The 17,875-nt window shown below is 42.0% G+C and overlaps 1 protein-coding gene across 1 annotated transcript; it reads right to left on the minus strand.

The window, feature by feature from the left end:
* Positions 1–2,097: 2,097 nt before the first annotated feature.
* LOC126370656 (regulator of nonsense transcripts 1) lies at positions 2,098–17,357 on the minus strand. The gene is made up of 11 exons (XM_050015621.1): positions 17,008–17,357; positions 16,540–16,727; positions 15,352–15,552; positions 14,639–14,709; positions 14,166–14,233; positions 11,987–12,102; positions 10,571–10,780; positions 8,913–9,083; positions 8,139–8,298; positions 5,266–5,460; positions 2,098–4,996 (listed from the first exon to the last, which is right to left on the minus strand). The coding sequence occupies exons 1-11, from the start codon at positions 17,185–17,187 to the stop codon at positions 3,452–3,454; spliced, it is 3,105 nt and encodes a 1,034-aa protein (XP_049871578.1). The 5' UTR covers positions 17,188–17,357; the 3' UTR covers positions 2,098–3,451.
* Positions 17,358–17,875: the final 518 nt, after the last annotated feature.

The raw sequence follows: 17,875 nt of genomic DNA on the forward strand, positions 1-17,875 counted from the left end.
AAGTGGAATTTCCTGTCGGTTAATTCATGAAAATTTTTGTGTTTTCTTAAATTATTTTCCATTCCAAATTTTTTTACTTTTGCGACGGAAAATTCCACTTGATATCAACTCAGAATCATGGCCTGAATCATCCCTCAAAGTTTTCGTTACGATGTCACTAACACCCTGTATAAGGCGAATTTAAACAACAACAACAACGGATAATATCACGTGGCACGCATGTTAGGGAAAAAAACGAACTTATCGATTTCGACAAAACTTATTGAATCGATCGATAATTTTATCACGTTGCGCATGATAGCCCTGCAGATCAATTGTAGAGTAAACCGGCGAGCACGCATGATAAGAGTGGAGGAAGTGAAAGTGGTGTCAGAATCGTAGTAAGTGGAATTCCGTGGTCTCTGCCTACCTCGACGGGAAATAAGCGTGATTGTATGTATAACATAAACTGCCTATATATGTCCCACTGCTGGGCACAGACCTCCCCTCAAACAACCGGAGGGGGTATGGAGCATACTCCACCACGCTGCTCCACTGCGGGCTGGTGGAGGGGTTTTTACAGCTAATAGCCGGGACCAACGGCTTAAAGTGCCCTCCGAAGCACGGAATCATCTTACTTTTTCGGACAATCAGGTGATTCAAGCCTGAAAAGTCCTTACCAAACAAAGGACAGTCTCACAAAGTGATTTCGACAATGTCCCCATCGGGAACGGGTTGTATGTATGTTTATATCATAATTCATAATAAAGCGTATTCAGATATTGCAATACTGGGGTCGTATGTGTCCTAAAATGCCACTATTCTCAAGAATTTCAGAGAAATATACCTATTTTCTTGTTTCATACTTTTAGAGCGAGATTTTTCCATAGTCGGGGATTTTCAACTTTTTATATCCTCAATGTTAGTTGTCAAACTGAGCTATAGAGCCCGCACCACTAGTCCGATGAAGTAAATTAACTTCTAAACGAATTATACTTTAGCATTCATACTACAGAACCCAACTATAACTGTCTTTTTCAATTTGAGATTTTTCATTCCTTGAAAAACATCAATGATAAAATGTGCTAAAATATTCCACAGCGGTTTGTGTTCTATTTATTATTAATTCATAAATGGGTGTTTTCAATAGGCATGTTAAAATGTAAATAAAAAGCAGTTTTTTTTTCTAATGTATTTCGCCTTTAACATTATCTTATTGAAAAAGCTACTACATACAAAAATCTCCTTACGCGCGTGCCTCATTGCCAAGCGTACGCCTTCCCGTCTACCGCAGTACATGAACAATCGGGTGATGGGTTTATTGTGGGTATGTTTTTATAAAGAGGTTGTTAATTCTTATGAGGGTGCGGCAGGAGTAGATATGTGCTATACGTGTATACCTCACCTCACCCGGTGTTGGAAAAACTGGTGTGAAGCTAGCCTAAAGGCCTGCCTGTAATTTATCTGTGAGGGAGGACTGTTAGGGTGGAAGGAGGTACGTGTTTCTCTATGGGTGGAACCATCGTGTGGGTCAGGATGGCGGGTGTATGGTTATAAATGGTGATGATTTCGATACGAGATGAATGTACAAGCAATGTACTGTAAACATGTAAAATTCATCAATATGCAACAAAAGGTTTCATAGTAATTTGAAAATAAATATTCTCGAAAATTTCAACGCCTGATTTATTAGTATTTATCGAAATCATCACGATTTATAACCCTACACTCGCCATCCTGACCCACACGAGTAATCGGGTCGTCGGGATCGTATATTACGTTGTGACGGACCCAACTAGTTGGCCAGCTTGTTCCGCCCACATGCAACAGATGGCGCCACATTCAATAATGCAGTCTTGAAACGCGATATTGAAGTTTACACAGCAAGACACATATATACAACTTTGGATCGGCGATCCGTAGTTACACTTTGAACTTGTGGCTAGCGGGGTACTATGCTCTGTTCGGTACCTCGAAATACATCTTTTGGCGGCACCACATCCCGCCACCAAAATGTCTTTCGAGGGTTTTGAGAGAAAAGGATCAAAGCATAGAAAACTGCGATGAGGTGCTGACAGACGTGGTTTGGACCTTCATATCAACAAAAAAAAGCCTGTGTCAATGACAAATCCTTTATTGATTTTCCTTCAAAAACAAAAACTTAAAAAAATATAAACAGTTGTTACAAAACGGATAATTTTCTACATACAAATACAAGAACGTTTGTAACACAAGTTAATTATTTATTACCTCTGCCACATAGCGGTTTATACAACTTTACAATATCCAGAGTGCGTAAAATTATTAACATTTTAATGAACCATTATTCTGCTTCTATATCTGTTACAATAAAACGTAACTACAAGTTTTGAATTGACAACAATTAGCTAGTTAACAAAAGTGTTTTCAGCACTTTGAAAACTAATCATTTACCTGTGGGAACAACAATAAGCCAAGTAAATAGAATTTAAACGATTACAACAGTTTTAATTGATTTGTTACTATATTTAGCTTTATAATATATTCGTAATATTTAACATAATGAACGTGTACCACGCCATGAAGACCGGGATGGACAGTTTCTGTAACTGATAAATCGCTACGAATTATATAATCATATTTCATGCTACTAAAAGTATCTGCAACTTATCCGATGTCTTCTGCCTCTGCCTACCCCAGTGCGGGCTACGAGCGTGAGCTTTAGAATGTTAGTGATTCAGAAGGAAAAACAATCAAGTTGTCGTTTATATGTAGTTATATTTTCATCCCAAGTTTTTTCACAGTGGAGTTCCATCTGACGGATGTCGTCGTCTCTAATTGTCGCTACGGTGCCCTGAACCCTCCAGAGGACGTTTCTCTGGTCTCGAGGATAATATTAGTCTATAGACAGACATACGATGAATTTTCAGTCAGCCGAGGTCCTTAAGCTGGTAATTTTCTCTCAATCAATTCTGTCTACAACGGTTCGTGTTCTATCCGCTAACTAAAAATTTATTGTACGCTCGACGTGTAGTTCCAAACTTGAACACACCTCGCCGCGGATAATCCGGATAGGAAGAACATTCGATTCTACTATGAAAAAAATCAAGAGATCTACATTGTATTCTGACCGTTCGCTACCATTGATGATACGATGATAAATTAAACCTCCCTACATGAACACAAATCTAAAAGTATCGGCTAATAAACGAAATACTCCGCTAACCGGCTTACCGTTTAATTTAATCATAAAAGAAAAGATGAAGGATAGTAATTAATCGCGAAAGGGATGTTCTATCGCCGGCACTCCAGTACCACTAGCAATTTGTAGACTCGATCACGTACCGCGACGTGTGGGCCCGCCGCCACGTCTGCGGAGAGCGGTGAGACATCGACAATTTTTGACTTCGAAACGATCCCCGGGGGGCTCGCTCGCGCCGCTGCACGTCGCCCGAGCGCGGGGCTCGCTCACTGCCTCTCGGCCGCGCCGAGCTCAGTACTGCGCCGCGCGGCGGAACCCGCCCTGGTACGTGGAGTCCTGCGACAGCAGCCCGTCCGGCTGCGACGGGCAGTCGGGCGCCGCCGACTCCTGGCTGAAGTCGGGCTGCGACGCCGGCTGCGACAGCGACAGCGCCGGCGGCTGCGACAGCGGCTCCTGCGACAGCCGCGCGCGGCGCCGCGCCGGCGGGGCCCCGGGCCCGCGGGGGGGCCCGCAGCGCAGGAAGGCGGCGGGGGGCACGGGCTGCAGCGCGGCCCGCGGGGGGCCCACGTAGGCCAGCGGGTCCCGCAACGGCCGCGCGCGGTCGTACACCGAGCCCGGCACCATGGCCTCGCGCGCGTCGAACATGGACGTCGACATGAAGTGCGAGCCCGGGTTCTGCGCGTTCACCAGCTTCTTGGGCTTGGCGAACTGGATCGCAGACTCCTTCAGGTTGGACAGCGGGCCCTCGGTGAGCACGCGCCGCTCCTTGTAGAAGGCGAGCAGGTGGTTCCACAGCGGCTGCTTGCTGAGCACCTTGGGGTTGCCGACGACGATGAGGCCGTACTTGGCGCGCGTGAGCGCCACGTTGAGCCGACGCGGGTCGCTCAGGAAGCCGATGCCCTGGTGCTCGTTGGAGCGCACGCACGACATGATGATGATGTCCTTCTCGCGGCCCTGGAACGCGTCCACGCTGGCCACCTCGATCTCCTGGTACAGCTTGGCGTGCAGGCTGCCCTGGTACTGCATGTGCTGCACGAGGTAGGAGCGCTGGCCCTCGTAGGGCGTGATGATGCCGATCTGCTCGGGGCGCACGCCCGCCTTGAGGAAGCGCGTGGTGAGCTTCTCCACGTTGGCGGCCTCGGTGCGGTTGAGGTACGAGGTGCCCGAGCCGGCGATCTCCTCCTGGCCCTGCGTCACGTAGAAGAACATGGGCCGGTCGGGCCGCGGCCACGGGAAGTCGATCTTGTGCAGCCGGCGCTCCTCGGCGCTGACGCCGTTCTGCAGCGAGCCCTCGTAGAAGAAGTCGGACGGGAAACGGGACAGCTCCGGGTGCATGCGGTACTGCACCTCGAGCCGGAAGGGGCGGATGCCGAGCACGACGAGCCGCTCGAACAGCGACTGGCTGAGGCCCGCCTTGGCCGCCTTCTTGCACATGACGACGGGCCCCAGCTGGCAGTGGTCGCCCACCAGGATGAGCTGGCGCGCGCCCAGCACCACGGGCACCATGCACTCGGGCTCGGTGGACTGCATGCCCTCGTCGATGAGGATGGACTGGAAGCGCATGCGCGCCACGCGCGGGTCGCCCGCGCCCACGCAGGTGGTGCACACGACGTCGGCCGCGTCCAGCAGGCGGCGCTCGGCGGCGCGGCGCAGCGCGCGGTGGCGCCGCTCGTCGCCCGCCGACAGCTCGCCCGCCTCCTCGCGCAGCCGCGACAGCTTGCGCAGCTCGCACTCGCCCGCGCCGCCCGAGCCCAGCGCGCGGGCCTGCTCGTGCAGCGCCAGGAACGACACCGACGACTCCATCGCCTCGCGGGACTTGGCGCACAGCCGCACCACCTGCACACGAGCGCTCGTTACTACGACATCCTGCTGAGCACGCTGCTCCACTGTGGGTCGGTGGAGGCTTTCGAAGCTCGAAGCCATCTTACTTTTTTCAGCCAATCAGGTGATTGAGCCTGCGATTGGCTAGGAAACGAAACAAAAGACTCACAAAGCAATTTTCGCCTATGCCCATCGGGAATCGAACCCGGACGTCAAGATCTTGAGCCCAATGCTCAAACCACTCGCCCATGGAAGCTGTTGTATGAATCTGTAGACTATCATACCTTGAGTCCAGTGCGGTGTATCTTCTCGGTTAGCTGATCGACAGCAGTGTTAGAGGGCGCGCAGACCAGCACGGGCCCGCCGTTCTGGCGCACCAGCTGGTACACTATGGTCGCTGACGTCACAGTCTTGCCGGTGCCGGGCGGGCCTTGGATGAGGGACAGAGGCCGTTGCAGCGCATGCTTCACCGCGTACACCTGAATTTCATATTTTAAAATATCAACTGTTAGTTAACGTTAATTTGTACTCTTGGTTTTGGTTTCGATTTAGGAGGATTTTTTTCTAGGTTTTTTTTTGCGTTGAAGATGCCGTACTGCTATTGGCTTGATAAGTCACAAAAGGTCCTGCAGCAAAACACGACAACTACACAACCACTGTTACTATCATCTGTCAAGATGTTGTGGCCAATGATGATAATGATGAGGTTTTATTTAATGAAATTGACTGAAATGATCAACAAATTTGTATATACATTATGATGAATTATGATGAAAGGAGATCATCGGATTTCGGCCCAGAAGTCAAAGTGCCGGCCAAAAAATAATTTTGCTATATGCCGTTAGATCTTATCCATCTGAGCATTTATTACTATGGCACCAAAGCTGTAGGGCCAATATCTTCGGTTTTATTCGAATTAAAAAAACTGTATTTTTCATACATTTTTGGTCAAAATGTAAAGTGCCGGCCAAGTAACAATAATGGTATATATCCTTAGAACTTATCCGTCTGAGCATTTATTACTATGGCACCAAAGCTGTAGGGTCAATATTTTCGGTTTTATTCGAATTAAAAAAACAAGAATTTTCATACATTTTAGGTGAAAATGTGAGGTGCTGGCCAAGAAACAATATTGGTATACTCCGTTATAACTTATCCGTTTGACCATTTATTATTAGGGCACCAAACGTCTATGACCATTATATTGACTTTTGTTGGACTTTACGTTATAGTTTCTGTGTGAAAAGTGCCGGTCAGCAAAAAACACATGTCAAAGCTATCGAGAAGATACCTGTAAGCATTATTCACTATGACAAAAACGTGTATGACCATTAGTTTGGCTTTTGTTGGATTTAAAAAAAAATCTTGATTTTAAATGGAATTAAACGTCTTTGACCACTATTTTGAACATAATTCGATTTTTCTAAATCTGGTGTTTTCATAGATACCTACACTTTGGCGAAAAAAACTTTTATCTGGTGATAATGGAATTATCTTGCTAAAGGCGTAATACAGTCGTCTTTTTGACACATTTTTATAAATTAAAAATAGGTTTGCGTTTACGCTTTAGAAGCTACTTTTTTTAAGAAAAGTGTGTATACAAGGAAAATACAGTGGGGTGATAGAGGTACTACGTTATCGGCCGAGTAGCACCAGGAAATTGTGATCGGCATACATGCAAAGTACAACTGCCCGACTCCTGTCTTCCCTAACAGCTACTTCAGACGTCATACCGAAATACGAGTTTCGTCACTAGATGGCAAGCTTATCTTTGGAGGGTGGTAACCATCTACGGTCATAATAATTCAACCTAAACTTAGGCCGTAACGTTGAGTGGAATGCAAAAACTACAGCCAACGTCATATCTAAAATCAGATAGTATTAATATAGAAGTTCACCTATCAACACACAAAACAAAAACACAAAGTATTTATCTGACTAATAACATAGTCATAGTCTAGTCATTGGGAAAGCTCTGCTTGTTGTCATTGTTAAAATGTATAAAAAAATAAAGACTTAAAAAGTCCAATAAAAGCCAAACTCAAAATAATGGTCAAAAATGTTTTGCGCCAGATTATTAAATGTTCAAAGTTGTATTCAAGGTCCTTTGTAATCCGCCGTATCGCAATTTTTGCCCAAAGCACTTTATTTTTAAACAAAATAAATAAGAAATCAAGATTTTTAAAATAAAATAATAGCCAAACTAATGATCGTACACGTTTGGTGCTATAGAAAAAAATGTTAATAGGCATCTACTCGATACTCTCTACATGGTATTTTTGCTGGTCGGCACTTTTCACATTTGAACTAAAACGTAAATTCCAATAAAAGTCAAAATAATGGTCATAGATGTTTGGTGTCATATTAAAAAATATTGAGAAGCAACTATTAGACAGATTCGACGTATTTTTTTCGATTGCCGGCATTTTAACATATTAACCAAAACGGAAAGTCCAATAAACGTCAAAATAATGGTCATAGAAGTTTGGCGCCATACTAATAAATGTTCTAACGGTCCTTTGTAATACGCCTGTATCCCTTTTTTTCCAAACGGACATAATATTTTTTTTTACAAAATGTATGAAAAATCGTGATTTTTAAAATCCAATTAAAGCCAAACTAATGGTCATACACGTTTGATGTCATAGTAAAAAATGTTCAGAGCAATGTACTCGAAAGGTTCGACACATTTTTTTTCTCTGGCCGGCACTTTCAAATTTGGGCCGGCCAAAGTATGGAGAGCCGATGATCTCCTTTAGGGACACTCAACAGTAGCGACATCTGATGGGAGAAATAAACAGTTTTTACCCTCAAATGCAATATTACGCAATGTAAATAAATGTCAAATAGCAATATTGCTTTTAGAACCCCAGATTGATATGGCAATTCTTATTGTTGAAACGCCGAAGATCTCTAAAATATCTCGTGCGTATCCGATTCATAGGATCGTCTTACTTTTCAGGGAAAGGGAAAGCACAAAGTTGTTTTGCGATTACAATCTAATCTCTTTTTTGTGTTCTGAAAGGTCTGAGGTTGTTAGATTGAATAAATATTCGCCGCCTACATTTGAGCTTCTAGTTTCTAGTTTTATCCTCATTGCTGCAATGTGGCCTTATTTAGACTCCCCGTTCTTCAACTTTTACAACAGTATCCTCACCTGCGAGCGATTTAGGTCGGGCAGGTTGGGCGCGGAGAAGTGTTTGGGCAGGTGTACGCGGAAGAGCACTTCCTCCACCTCGTGGCCCAGCAGCCGCCGATAGATGTACCCCGAAACTGACGACTCGTCCACCGCGAACTTGCGCAGCGCTAGTTGCATACTGCGAATGTTCAATTCTTGCTTTAGTCTTCCCGAAACATCCGAGTTTTCATGTATTAAAAAGCATCCTATCGCTATCTCAATCGATACGATCGATCGATCGTCTGTGTCTGTTGGTGCAATCACTAGTACTAGCCTTAAGAAAGTTATATTTGTTGTGTGTTTGTACTGTTGATGTATCTAATAAATAAATAGATACTGTCGATAAGTATCGATACTATTCTTCCGTTTTGAAACAAAGTATGTAAATAACCATAAAAATATAACCAGCCTATAAATGTCTTATTGATGAGCACAGGTCTCTCAATCAATCATCAATAACCCTAGCGTTATCCCGTTTCTCGCGGGGTCGGCTTACCTAACCTGATGATTTGACAGGTCCGGTTTTTTACAGAAGTGAGTCTCGCCTTCCAACCCGCGAAAGGAAAACCAGTCCAAAGGTTAGGTCAACGAAAACTACCTACGAAACGCTTTTTTCGGGAATGTGGGTTTCCTTTAGGATGTTTTCCTTCACCGCTAATTTCCACCCCTCAAGAAATTAAGGGGTGGAAATTAGCGGTGAAAAGTTTTTTTTTTAAAGTGAAGTGAAAGTTTACATTTTTTGATTATTCTCACCGATCAAAGCTCGTGCTCTTCCAAATGAAGTCGACGACAAAGTTGGAGGTGGCGTCCAGCGGTGCGCCGGCGCCGGACTTGAGCTCCAGGCCCACGTCGTCGCCGTAGTTGTCCGGCACTTTGATCACGTGGCCCACGCCCGACCAAGCCTTGTGCATCTCGCCCACGTATCTGTAAATATATACTGGTAATTTTTTTCTTTCTGTGTAGTAGTAGAGCAAGAAAGAAAGAGAGAGATGCTATCTAAAGTAGGTAGACGTCGAATTCTGTGCAGACCCCGTTGAGCGGATTATGTAACGTACAATCAAAGAGCAAAAGTTCAGTCACTGAGCCCAGCAATTTATTTGTAAATAGTGGTAAAATGATGAACCATTAGTTGCCATAATTATAAAATGTATGTTTTTGTAGGTGTTTTTTGTCTATTACAGATACGACATGTACCCAGGAGGTTTTAAGTGCAACTAGTTAATTTATTACTTTGCAAGGAACTGACCTTACTTAGGTACACCCCAGACACTAGTGTTGCCGATCGATAGCGCCATATCGATAGTTTTCGATCGAACTATCGATAGTTTACCAAAAAACGATAGTATCGATAATTAATCGATAGTATCGATACTATCGATAGTATCGATAGTATCGATAGCTCATTTTTGGCGATACTATTGATAAGCAACGATAGTATCGATAATATCGATAGTTAAAAGATGAAAAACTATCGATAGTATCGATACTATCGATGGTATCGATAGTTGAAAAACAAAAAACTATCAATACTATCGATACTATCGATAGTATCGCTCTTCGATATTGAGCAAGCTATCGATACTATCGATAGTATCGATACTATCGATAGTTTTGTACGATCGATAGTGACCTTAATTTCGATAGTATTGTAAAAAAAATCCTATCCACTAACTTAACAGTGTCTCTGTAAAGTTTAGAGAATTGCCTACTTCAAAACCAAACGTCAACACTGCAAAAACACCCACGTAACATAAAATATATTAAATACGAGCTTTAAATGGTGTGAATTGTTCCACACAATGCTACATTCAATACTATCGAAATTAAGGGCCCTATCGATCGTACAAAACTATCGATAGTATCGATACTATCGATAGTATCGATAGCTTGCGCAATATCGAAGAGCGATACTATCGATAGTATCGATAGTATTGATAGTTTTTCGTTTTTCAACTATCGATACTATCGATAGTATCGATACTATCGATAGTTTTTCTTCTTTTAACTATCGATACTATCGATAGTATCGATACTATCGTTGCTTATCAATAGTATCGCCAAAAAAGAACTATCGATAGTATCGATACTATCGATAGGCCTATCGATTGGGTAGATGATTTTGGCTGTTTACTATCGATAGTAAAACTATCGATTTTTCGGCAACACTACCAGACACTCAATACAGAAATCTCATTGTTATCGTATGCCGCCTTACCGCGTAAGTGCGAGCGAGACAGAGATTCCGCACGCTCTTACTCTTTAGCAGCTTACAACCAATTAAAACATTTAAGACCCAGAAGGGGTAAGGTCGGCGCCTGATACTAATTGGCGCGGGGCGGAGACTTCCCGTTCTATATTCTATGCCATTGACCGAAATCATTACTGGTAATTATGTCAAGGAAATGCTGTACCTGAGTCTAAGCTCGTCTCCATGCATGAGCTTCATGTCGCTGTCAGTCTTGGCGAGCGTGAAGTAGGCGATGGTCTTCTTGTTCAGCCCCACGTCCCACCGCACCTCTATGCCCTCCTGCGTCTGGGACTCCTTCAGCCGCTTGTCGTAATCAGCTTCCAGCTTCACCAGCGGACCGAAGATGTTCTGGTATTGGTAGCCGTCCTCGTATCTGGTAATAACATGTCATACTAATTGGGTAGTTTTCTAGGTCGAAAAATAAATCATTAAATTCTGTTTACTAAATAAATGAAATTTTAATACTGATTTTTTTTCTATTTAATTTATTTATGAATTTATCAAGAAAACTTTAATAATAAGTGCGATATTTTGTCACGTTTTTCTTTGACGTCCCAGGTTGCTTTTTCATACAAATTCTATAGTAATTTCGCGTTTTGACTTTAGTAAAAACTGATTTGACTAGTTAGAAACTACCCTATTATCTTGTTAATTTTGTATATTTGTTTGTTGTAGTCGCTGTTTTTGGTTAGTTTTGTTCAGTTTACTTTAAAGGTATCTTTAAAAGTGACTACCATAAATATTCAATATTACTTCTGTATAAGTTGGTAAGTACTACTTCTAACTTGTACAAGACAACTTGCCAGATCGCATTGCAGGGTTACGATTGTGCTATCGCGCGCGGCGACCTCTGCTGACCTATCGGTATCGAGCCTGAAGGATGTTTATCTACGGAGTCAGCATTAGCTGCGTCTCGCACTATCAGCCTAATAGTATATATTTGAATGCACTATAGTTTAGCGTGAGAATAATAATTTAATTTGCAAAGAACACGTGTGTACACAAAAAAAAAAAACAAGAAAAGTCACCAATACTTAAACCAAACATATTACAAGTGAACACGAGGAAATTACAGTACTGATTATCGTCGGTCATCATATCCCTAGCATTATCCCGTTTTTCACAGGCTCCGCTTACCTAACCTGAAGATTTTTACAGAAGCGACTGCCTATCTAACCTTCCAACCCGCGAAGGGAAAACCAGCCCAATACAGGTTAGGTCACATACCTCCGAAAATGCATTTCTCGGGAATGTGGATTTCCACACGACGTTTCTTTCACCGCTGAGCACGTGATAATCATTTATAATCCAAACACGAATTCGAGCATGATTTCATGATTGCGAGCTCGCCCAGACTGTGCCTGTTCACTCGGGCCTTGAAAGCACCCGGGTTATATGCATTCGGAAATACAGAAGACGGCAGAGTATTCCAGTCCTAAGTTTCTGTTTGTGTGTGAGTTTCTGTTTACCCCCGTGGGAAATATGAGTTTATGTATGTTCTCGATAAACGCAAGCTTTGTGCAAAATTTCATCTTTCCAGTACTGGTCTTGTATGCTATGTTCTGCTGATATATTATACCTGAGCAGCACTTGATGGGGCTCCTCATCCACGCCGGGCTTCTCCAAGTCCTGGAAGGTGGCGTCCACGTTGTCTCGCCACAGCTCTTCAAGACGACCTATCTGTTGCGGCGTCACCTGTACAAAACGACTTACTGTTTACTCAAAATATTAATAGGAAGTTGTATATACACTTCTCATCAAAAAAATCGAAACACTTCCGTTTTCATTGTTTCTGTCCGAATTTAACACAAAAAAGAATTCATACGATGAAAAAAAAATACATAAATGTATAGCTGGCAGTTTGGCCATTACAGTAATAAGCGAAAATTCTAAATTCAAAATTAGAATTTCATTTGTTTATCTTATAAACGAAATGAATCACTGTTTTGAGACAAATGTGTGTTTAGGGTTGGAGTACATTTAGCGTTTAAAAACTAAAAATTGGCGCCTATCCTTAAACTTTTTGTTTTTTATTTCAATACTGTGACTTTGGGACGTCTGAAAAAAGGTTTTTTTTCTAAAACGTATGGATACTTCGCCCACAGAAGCCGCCCAAGTTGTGGCATTGCTGGATTCTGGCCTTAGTCAGCGTGTTGTGGCTGCAAGACTGCATCTAAGCCTGTCATCTGTTCATAGAGTCTATAAACGTTATCGGGAGACTGGTTTGTTCACGCGCCGTTCAGGATCTGGCAGGAATCGGGTCACTTCTGAGCGAGATGATCGATTTATTGTAACAACTTCTTTAAGAAATCGACGCCTTAACGCTTTTCAACTGCAGCAGCGGCTTCGTGTTGTACGAAGGGTGGCTGTAAGTGACTCTACAATTAGAAGAAGGTTGAAGGATCGTGGACTGGTACCGCATAAGCCAGCAAATGGGCCGAAATTAACTGCAGACCATCGAAGAGCGCGCCTTAACTTTGCACGTGAGCACCTAAATTGGTCATACCTACAGTGGAGCAAAGTTCTCTTTTCTGATGAGTGTAAAATTATGCTGTATGGTAACGACGGAAGGAACAAGGTCTACAGAAGAGACGGAGAACGCTATGCACAATGCTGCATTAAAGAAAAGGTCAGCTATGGTGGCGGTTCGTGGACGGTTTGGGGAGGAATCAGCGCCGACGGTAAGACAGAGCTTGCTTTCGTGTCTGGGCCACGTCTGCCTGCACTAAACTGTCATCGGTACGTCGAAGAGTGTCTCGAGCCTCATGTGATGCCCTATGCACATTTTATTGGCAACGGCTTCATATTCATGCACGACAATGCTAGGGCTCACACCGCGGGCGTCGTACGAGATTATCTTAACGAAGTCGATATCTCTATTATGGAATGGCCAGCAAGAAGCCCGGACATGAATCCCATTGAACATCTGTGGGATGAATTAAAGAGACGAATTCGAGCAAGAGATCCTGCCCCAGAAACACTTAGCCAGCTGCAAGATGCAATCCAAGAGGAATGGGACAATATACCACAGCATGTGATCGTGACTCTCATCCGATCGATGAAGAACCGTATGGAAGCAGTAATTAGAGCTCGGGGAGGGAATACAAGTTATTAAATAAACGTTTTTTAGCTTTTTTTTTTCATTTACGTGTGTTGTTTTATCCATTTCCTTTATACTCCATACGGAATAAAAATGACTCATTTAACAAAATACGAAACCTATGAAAAATTCATTTAAATTTAGAACATTAACATTAAGATTTGATAAGCTCATATTACTCACTATTAAACGACATTTAACATTTATTCCTAAATGTACACATTTTTCTGATAATCCTGACAAAACGTAAACTTGCAAGGTGTTTCGATTTTTTTGATGAGAAGTGTATTATGTATTTTATGTGCCTCAGTTGCCTGGGTTAAATTTAAAAAAAAAATTGTAACAAAGAAACAAAGGAATTGGAATAAAATTGAAATTGGAATTTTTATAATGTTAATATACAGATTTAATGTTACAGATTTTGTTTGAATAAGCCATTTAAGCAGTGCTCCGAAATTTGCAAGTTCGAATCCTAACTTGTCTGTTCCATAACAATATTTTTCACAAACATATCTCTGTGGACACTTGCAACCAGTATTTTTTTTTACCCGACTGCGGCGAAGCAACAAGGAGGTTTATTGTAAATTTATTTAACCTTTTATTAATAATCACAGTTATGTGGTTTAGTACACTGTATAAAGGTGTGTTATATCGGTACCTGACGCGCTCTCATTTGCTCTGCTTCCGACGGGACTTTCACCAACCACGACAAGAAAGCACGGTCGGCTGTAAAAAAACATTACATAATTGATTTTTTTTTTAAATAAAATAACAAAGAAACAAAGGAACTGGAATAAAATTGAAATTTTTATAATGTTAATATAGATACCTACAGATTTTGTTTGAATAAGCCATAAGCCGTGCTCCGAAATTTGCAAGTTCGAATCCTGACGTGTCTGTTCCATTCCTCAGTTATAACTACAAGACCGGACAAAATGAGGAATGCTAAGGGCAGAGGGCAACATGCCATGTCATGTCTTGCTTCCATCGTTTCATACACGCACGTCGGTTTCTGAACCGTTTAGTACAATATACTCTGTTGTATTGTACTAAACCTTTCTAAGTGTCATCTTGGAGATGTACTTGATGATGATGAAGAATTTAGAAATCTTCTAAAGAATTGGAACTTACAAATAAGAGGCTTCCATTGCTCCTGGTCCCAATTCATGTCTTTCAGGGAGCTCTGTGCCGCACAGGGTTGCCTGGAATAATAAATAACAATGGTACACTTGGTTAAATTACCACTCATTATGCGCCTGTTCATACACAAACAGATTAAATATCGCATTGCTGGGCGCAGGCTTACACCACACCCTGGACACTTCATAAAAATAAACCTTGTTTTACATTGACACATTGACTACACTTGGACGTTATCGTACACGCGAATCTGTGTGTGTGACGTCTGACGCCATACGATGGAAGACTAAAGTAAGACCGATTGGGGTCAGACAAACTTAGTTCAGCCACTGGTGCGGAGCATAGAGTTGTCATTCTATATGTAGATTATTCATTATTTTATGCATACACTGCAGATGCTACTGATAACTTCCGGAAGCTTGTTTGGCATTATAGGCTTCTTCACAATGTTTATGGATTTGATTTATGATCCATAAGTGAATTTAAATTCAAAATCAGTAGTACTGCTGGGATAACAATCAGCCAGCTTCTTTCACTTTCAAATAGACTTTCAAACAAGTGATATTCTAAATCATTGTGACCTAAGCTGTAATTAGCTAGGTTTACCCTTCAAATTGGAAGGTCAGACAGAAATGTATTCTCGAAAAATCAGCAGTTGTCGACAATTTTATATTAGGTACGTTAAAAATTCTAAAGATGCTCACCGGCACAGAAGAACAACAACGGAATCGGCTTTTGCTGGGATAAAGCCAAGGACGAAGACATTCCGAGCACCGCAAGAGTAGCACTCCAGCAATGTCTCCCCAAGAGGTCCGTCACGATGCAACGCCGCTTCTTTGTGCTTCGCTCGCACGAGATGGTTTATGATGTGAGATCCTGACGTGTTGCCACGTCCGTTGCAGAACCTGATAATAGTCAATTAAATGTAAGTCTAAAATCATCATCATACTACTGCCCATATCCCACTCGAAGTAGGGTCGGCGCAACAAGTATTCCCCCTCTATTGATTCATTTCAGCACAATTCTATAATGAAATAACACTAAAATATAAGGAACACACTAATGGAAATAGTTATTGCCTATTCAGGTGGACATAAATATAACCTAACTTTAGTTTGACAGCTTAAGAGCTGTTGCTTTTGTGTGTTGGGTGTGTAATTTAAAAAATAGTGCTGTCCTTCACTTACAATAGGTAAAAGAATGAAATGGAGCTAGTTTTAGTCCTGTCAAATTAAGTTAGTGGTTGCCCAAATCGGCACTATTATCAGGTAGGTTGCATACTAGCAGGACATACCTAATTTAATATCATTTCCATATGACATAATTTAAGTACTCAAGCCAATTCAATGAAGTTTGCAACACATTATCTACAGGTAGTCCCAAGGCGACAATGCAAAACAAACAAAGTAATAAATAACCTGTTAACTTAGTGTACTTTGCAAAAATAGGTATTGAAACATTCCAAAATATACACAGTTATGTAGGATTAGTAAAATCTGATAGGGTACCTACATATTTCTGATAATATAACAGTTTTTTGCCATTAAATAAGATGAAATATTATTTTAATTACTAAACATACAGGCAAGTTTGACATTGCCATATCTTTCTAGTTAGCTCATTATAACTATTTCTAATTACCTATATATCATTTCAGAGCAGCTTATTGAAATTCAATACAGTTGTACTTCTTACAATCCTTTCACTTATACCATATTGGGATATAGCTAACTAGTGGCTTATAAAACTCCTCGACCAGCCACAATACATAACAATATAAACAGTTTATAACGTCCCACTGCTGGGCACAGGCCTCTCCAAGTGAGCATACTCCACCATGCCACTACACTGTGGATTGCCACATAAGGATTGTAAAATTACCATCTACTCACCATTTATTACAGATGTTACACATGACCACGGTGGCGGGGTCGTGAATGCCACAGTATTTACACGCATGTTCGGGAAGCTCCTTACTACTGTACAATGCTTCATCCTCTTCCTCAAACTGTAGCTCTGCTATAGCATTAGTCACACTCGATATCTTAGAAGACAAATCCGTCCGGCCCAAGCCATTCACCTGCAAAACAAGACATTATCACCACGAGTCTAATAAGAACTGTATGAATAAAGGTGGAATCTATTTGCAGTCATTTCTAAAAACATGTGGCGGGTATTGTTTATCTCTATGTAACAAGGTATTGCCGTACAACGAAATGGTATTGCACAGTTAAGCATTACGCCAGATGCACCGATGACTGGAATTCATAAAACTAAATAGATCCTATCGCCAAAATAAGGTTATGACATGTTACGTGTTAAAAACAAAATAATGCGAAATGTGATCAATGTTTACTTACCTGGTTGGACGTTGCCAAGCCATGGTCGTGTTGCGACGCTTGTGTCTGGCTCTGAGATGGAAGGGTGAAGTCAGTAAACTCGAATTCAGAGCCCTGGGTGTCTGCTCCGATAAGATCCGCTTCTTCGGTGTCCAAAAACGTGAGCGTTTGAGAACTCGGCCCGTACGCATCAACACTCATTTTTACTGGTTAAATTTACGGAGAACAAAACGACGAAAATTTGTCAAAAAGAAAATACAACGCACGACGACAGGAAATTCCCATAACAGCCACGCAATAATTATCAAACGACTTGCGATGAATGATGACCAAGAAAAATCGCCATGTTGCAGAAGGTTTGTTTCCGTTTACGACATAGTCATTCATTGGTATTTTTTTACGGTACTTGATCTTATCCACCAATCAGAGACATCGTTCGATATGGTTAGCCAATAAAATTAATTATGTGGCAGTCAAGACAGCAGAGTCAGCCATAGACTTTGTAGACAGGTAGACAGTAGATACAATAGACAATTTTTGTTTTGGCTTGGTTTTGGCACTTACCAGCAAAGGAATGTGGCCGTAAAAGCCTGTTTATATAAATAACCCGAAAAATACATAGATGGCAGCAGCAGTACCGCAATTTTGAATTTTTACCTGATTGTGCGCTAGCGAATGTAGAATAAGGAATAATCTATCGGAGCTAAGGCTTGGAGCTTGGAGTACATACATACAAGATCACTCGTGGATCACACCTATGCCTTATTGGGGTAGGCAGAAAATTATAGTTCTACTTAGGTACTATACGATCCTGACACGCCACTTTCGTTTCTTCCACTTTTACTAAAGTCTTTAAAGTTTTAACTTAGGCTACATCGCTATGGGGGCA

Source organism: Pectinophora gossypiella, chromosome 11 (assembly GCF_024362695.1).
Source record: "Pectinophora gossypiella chromosome 11, ilPecGoss1.1, whole genome shotgun sequence".
NCBI lineage: Eukaryota > Metazoa > Arthropoda > Insecta > Lepidoptera > Gelechiidae > Pectinophora > Pectinophora gossypiella.

Coding starts and splice junctions, on each gene's coding strand:
- LOC126370656 (XM_050015621.1), bottom strand. CDS start 17,187: ATGAGTGTTGATGCGTACGGGCCGAGTTCTCAAACGCTCACGTTTTTG. Junction 12,103..14,165: donor AGCAAATGAGAGCGCGTCAG/GTACCGATATAA, acceptor CGTTTTGTACAG/GTGACGCCGCAACAGATAGG. Junction 10,781..11,986: donor CCCCATCAAGTGCTGCTCAG/GTATAATATATC, acceptor TGTTATTACCAG/ATACGAGGACGGCTACCAAT.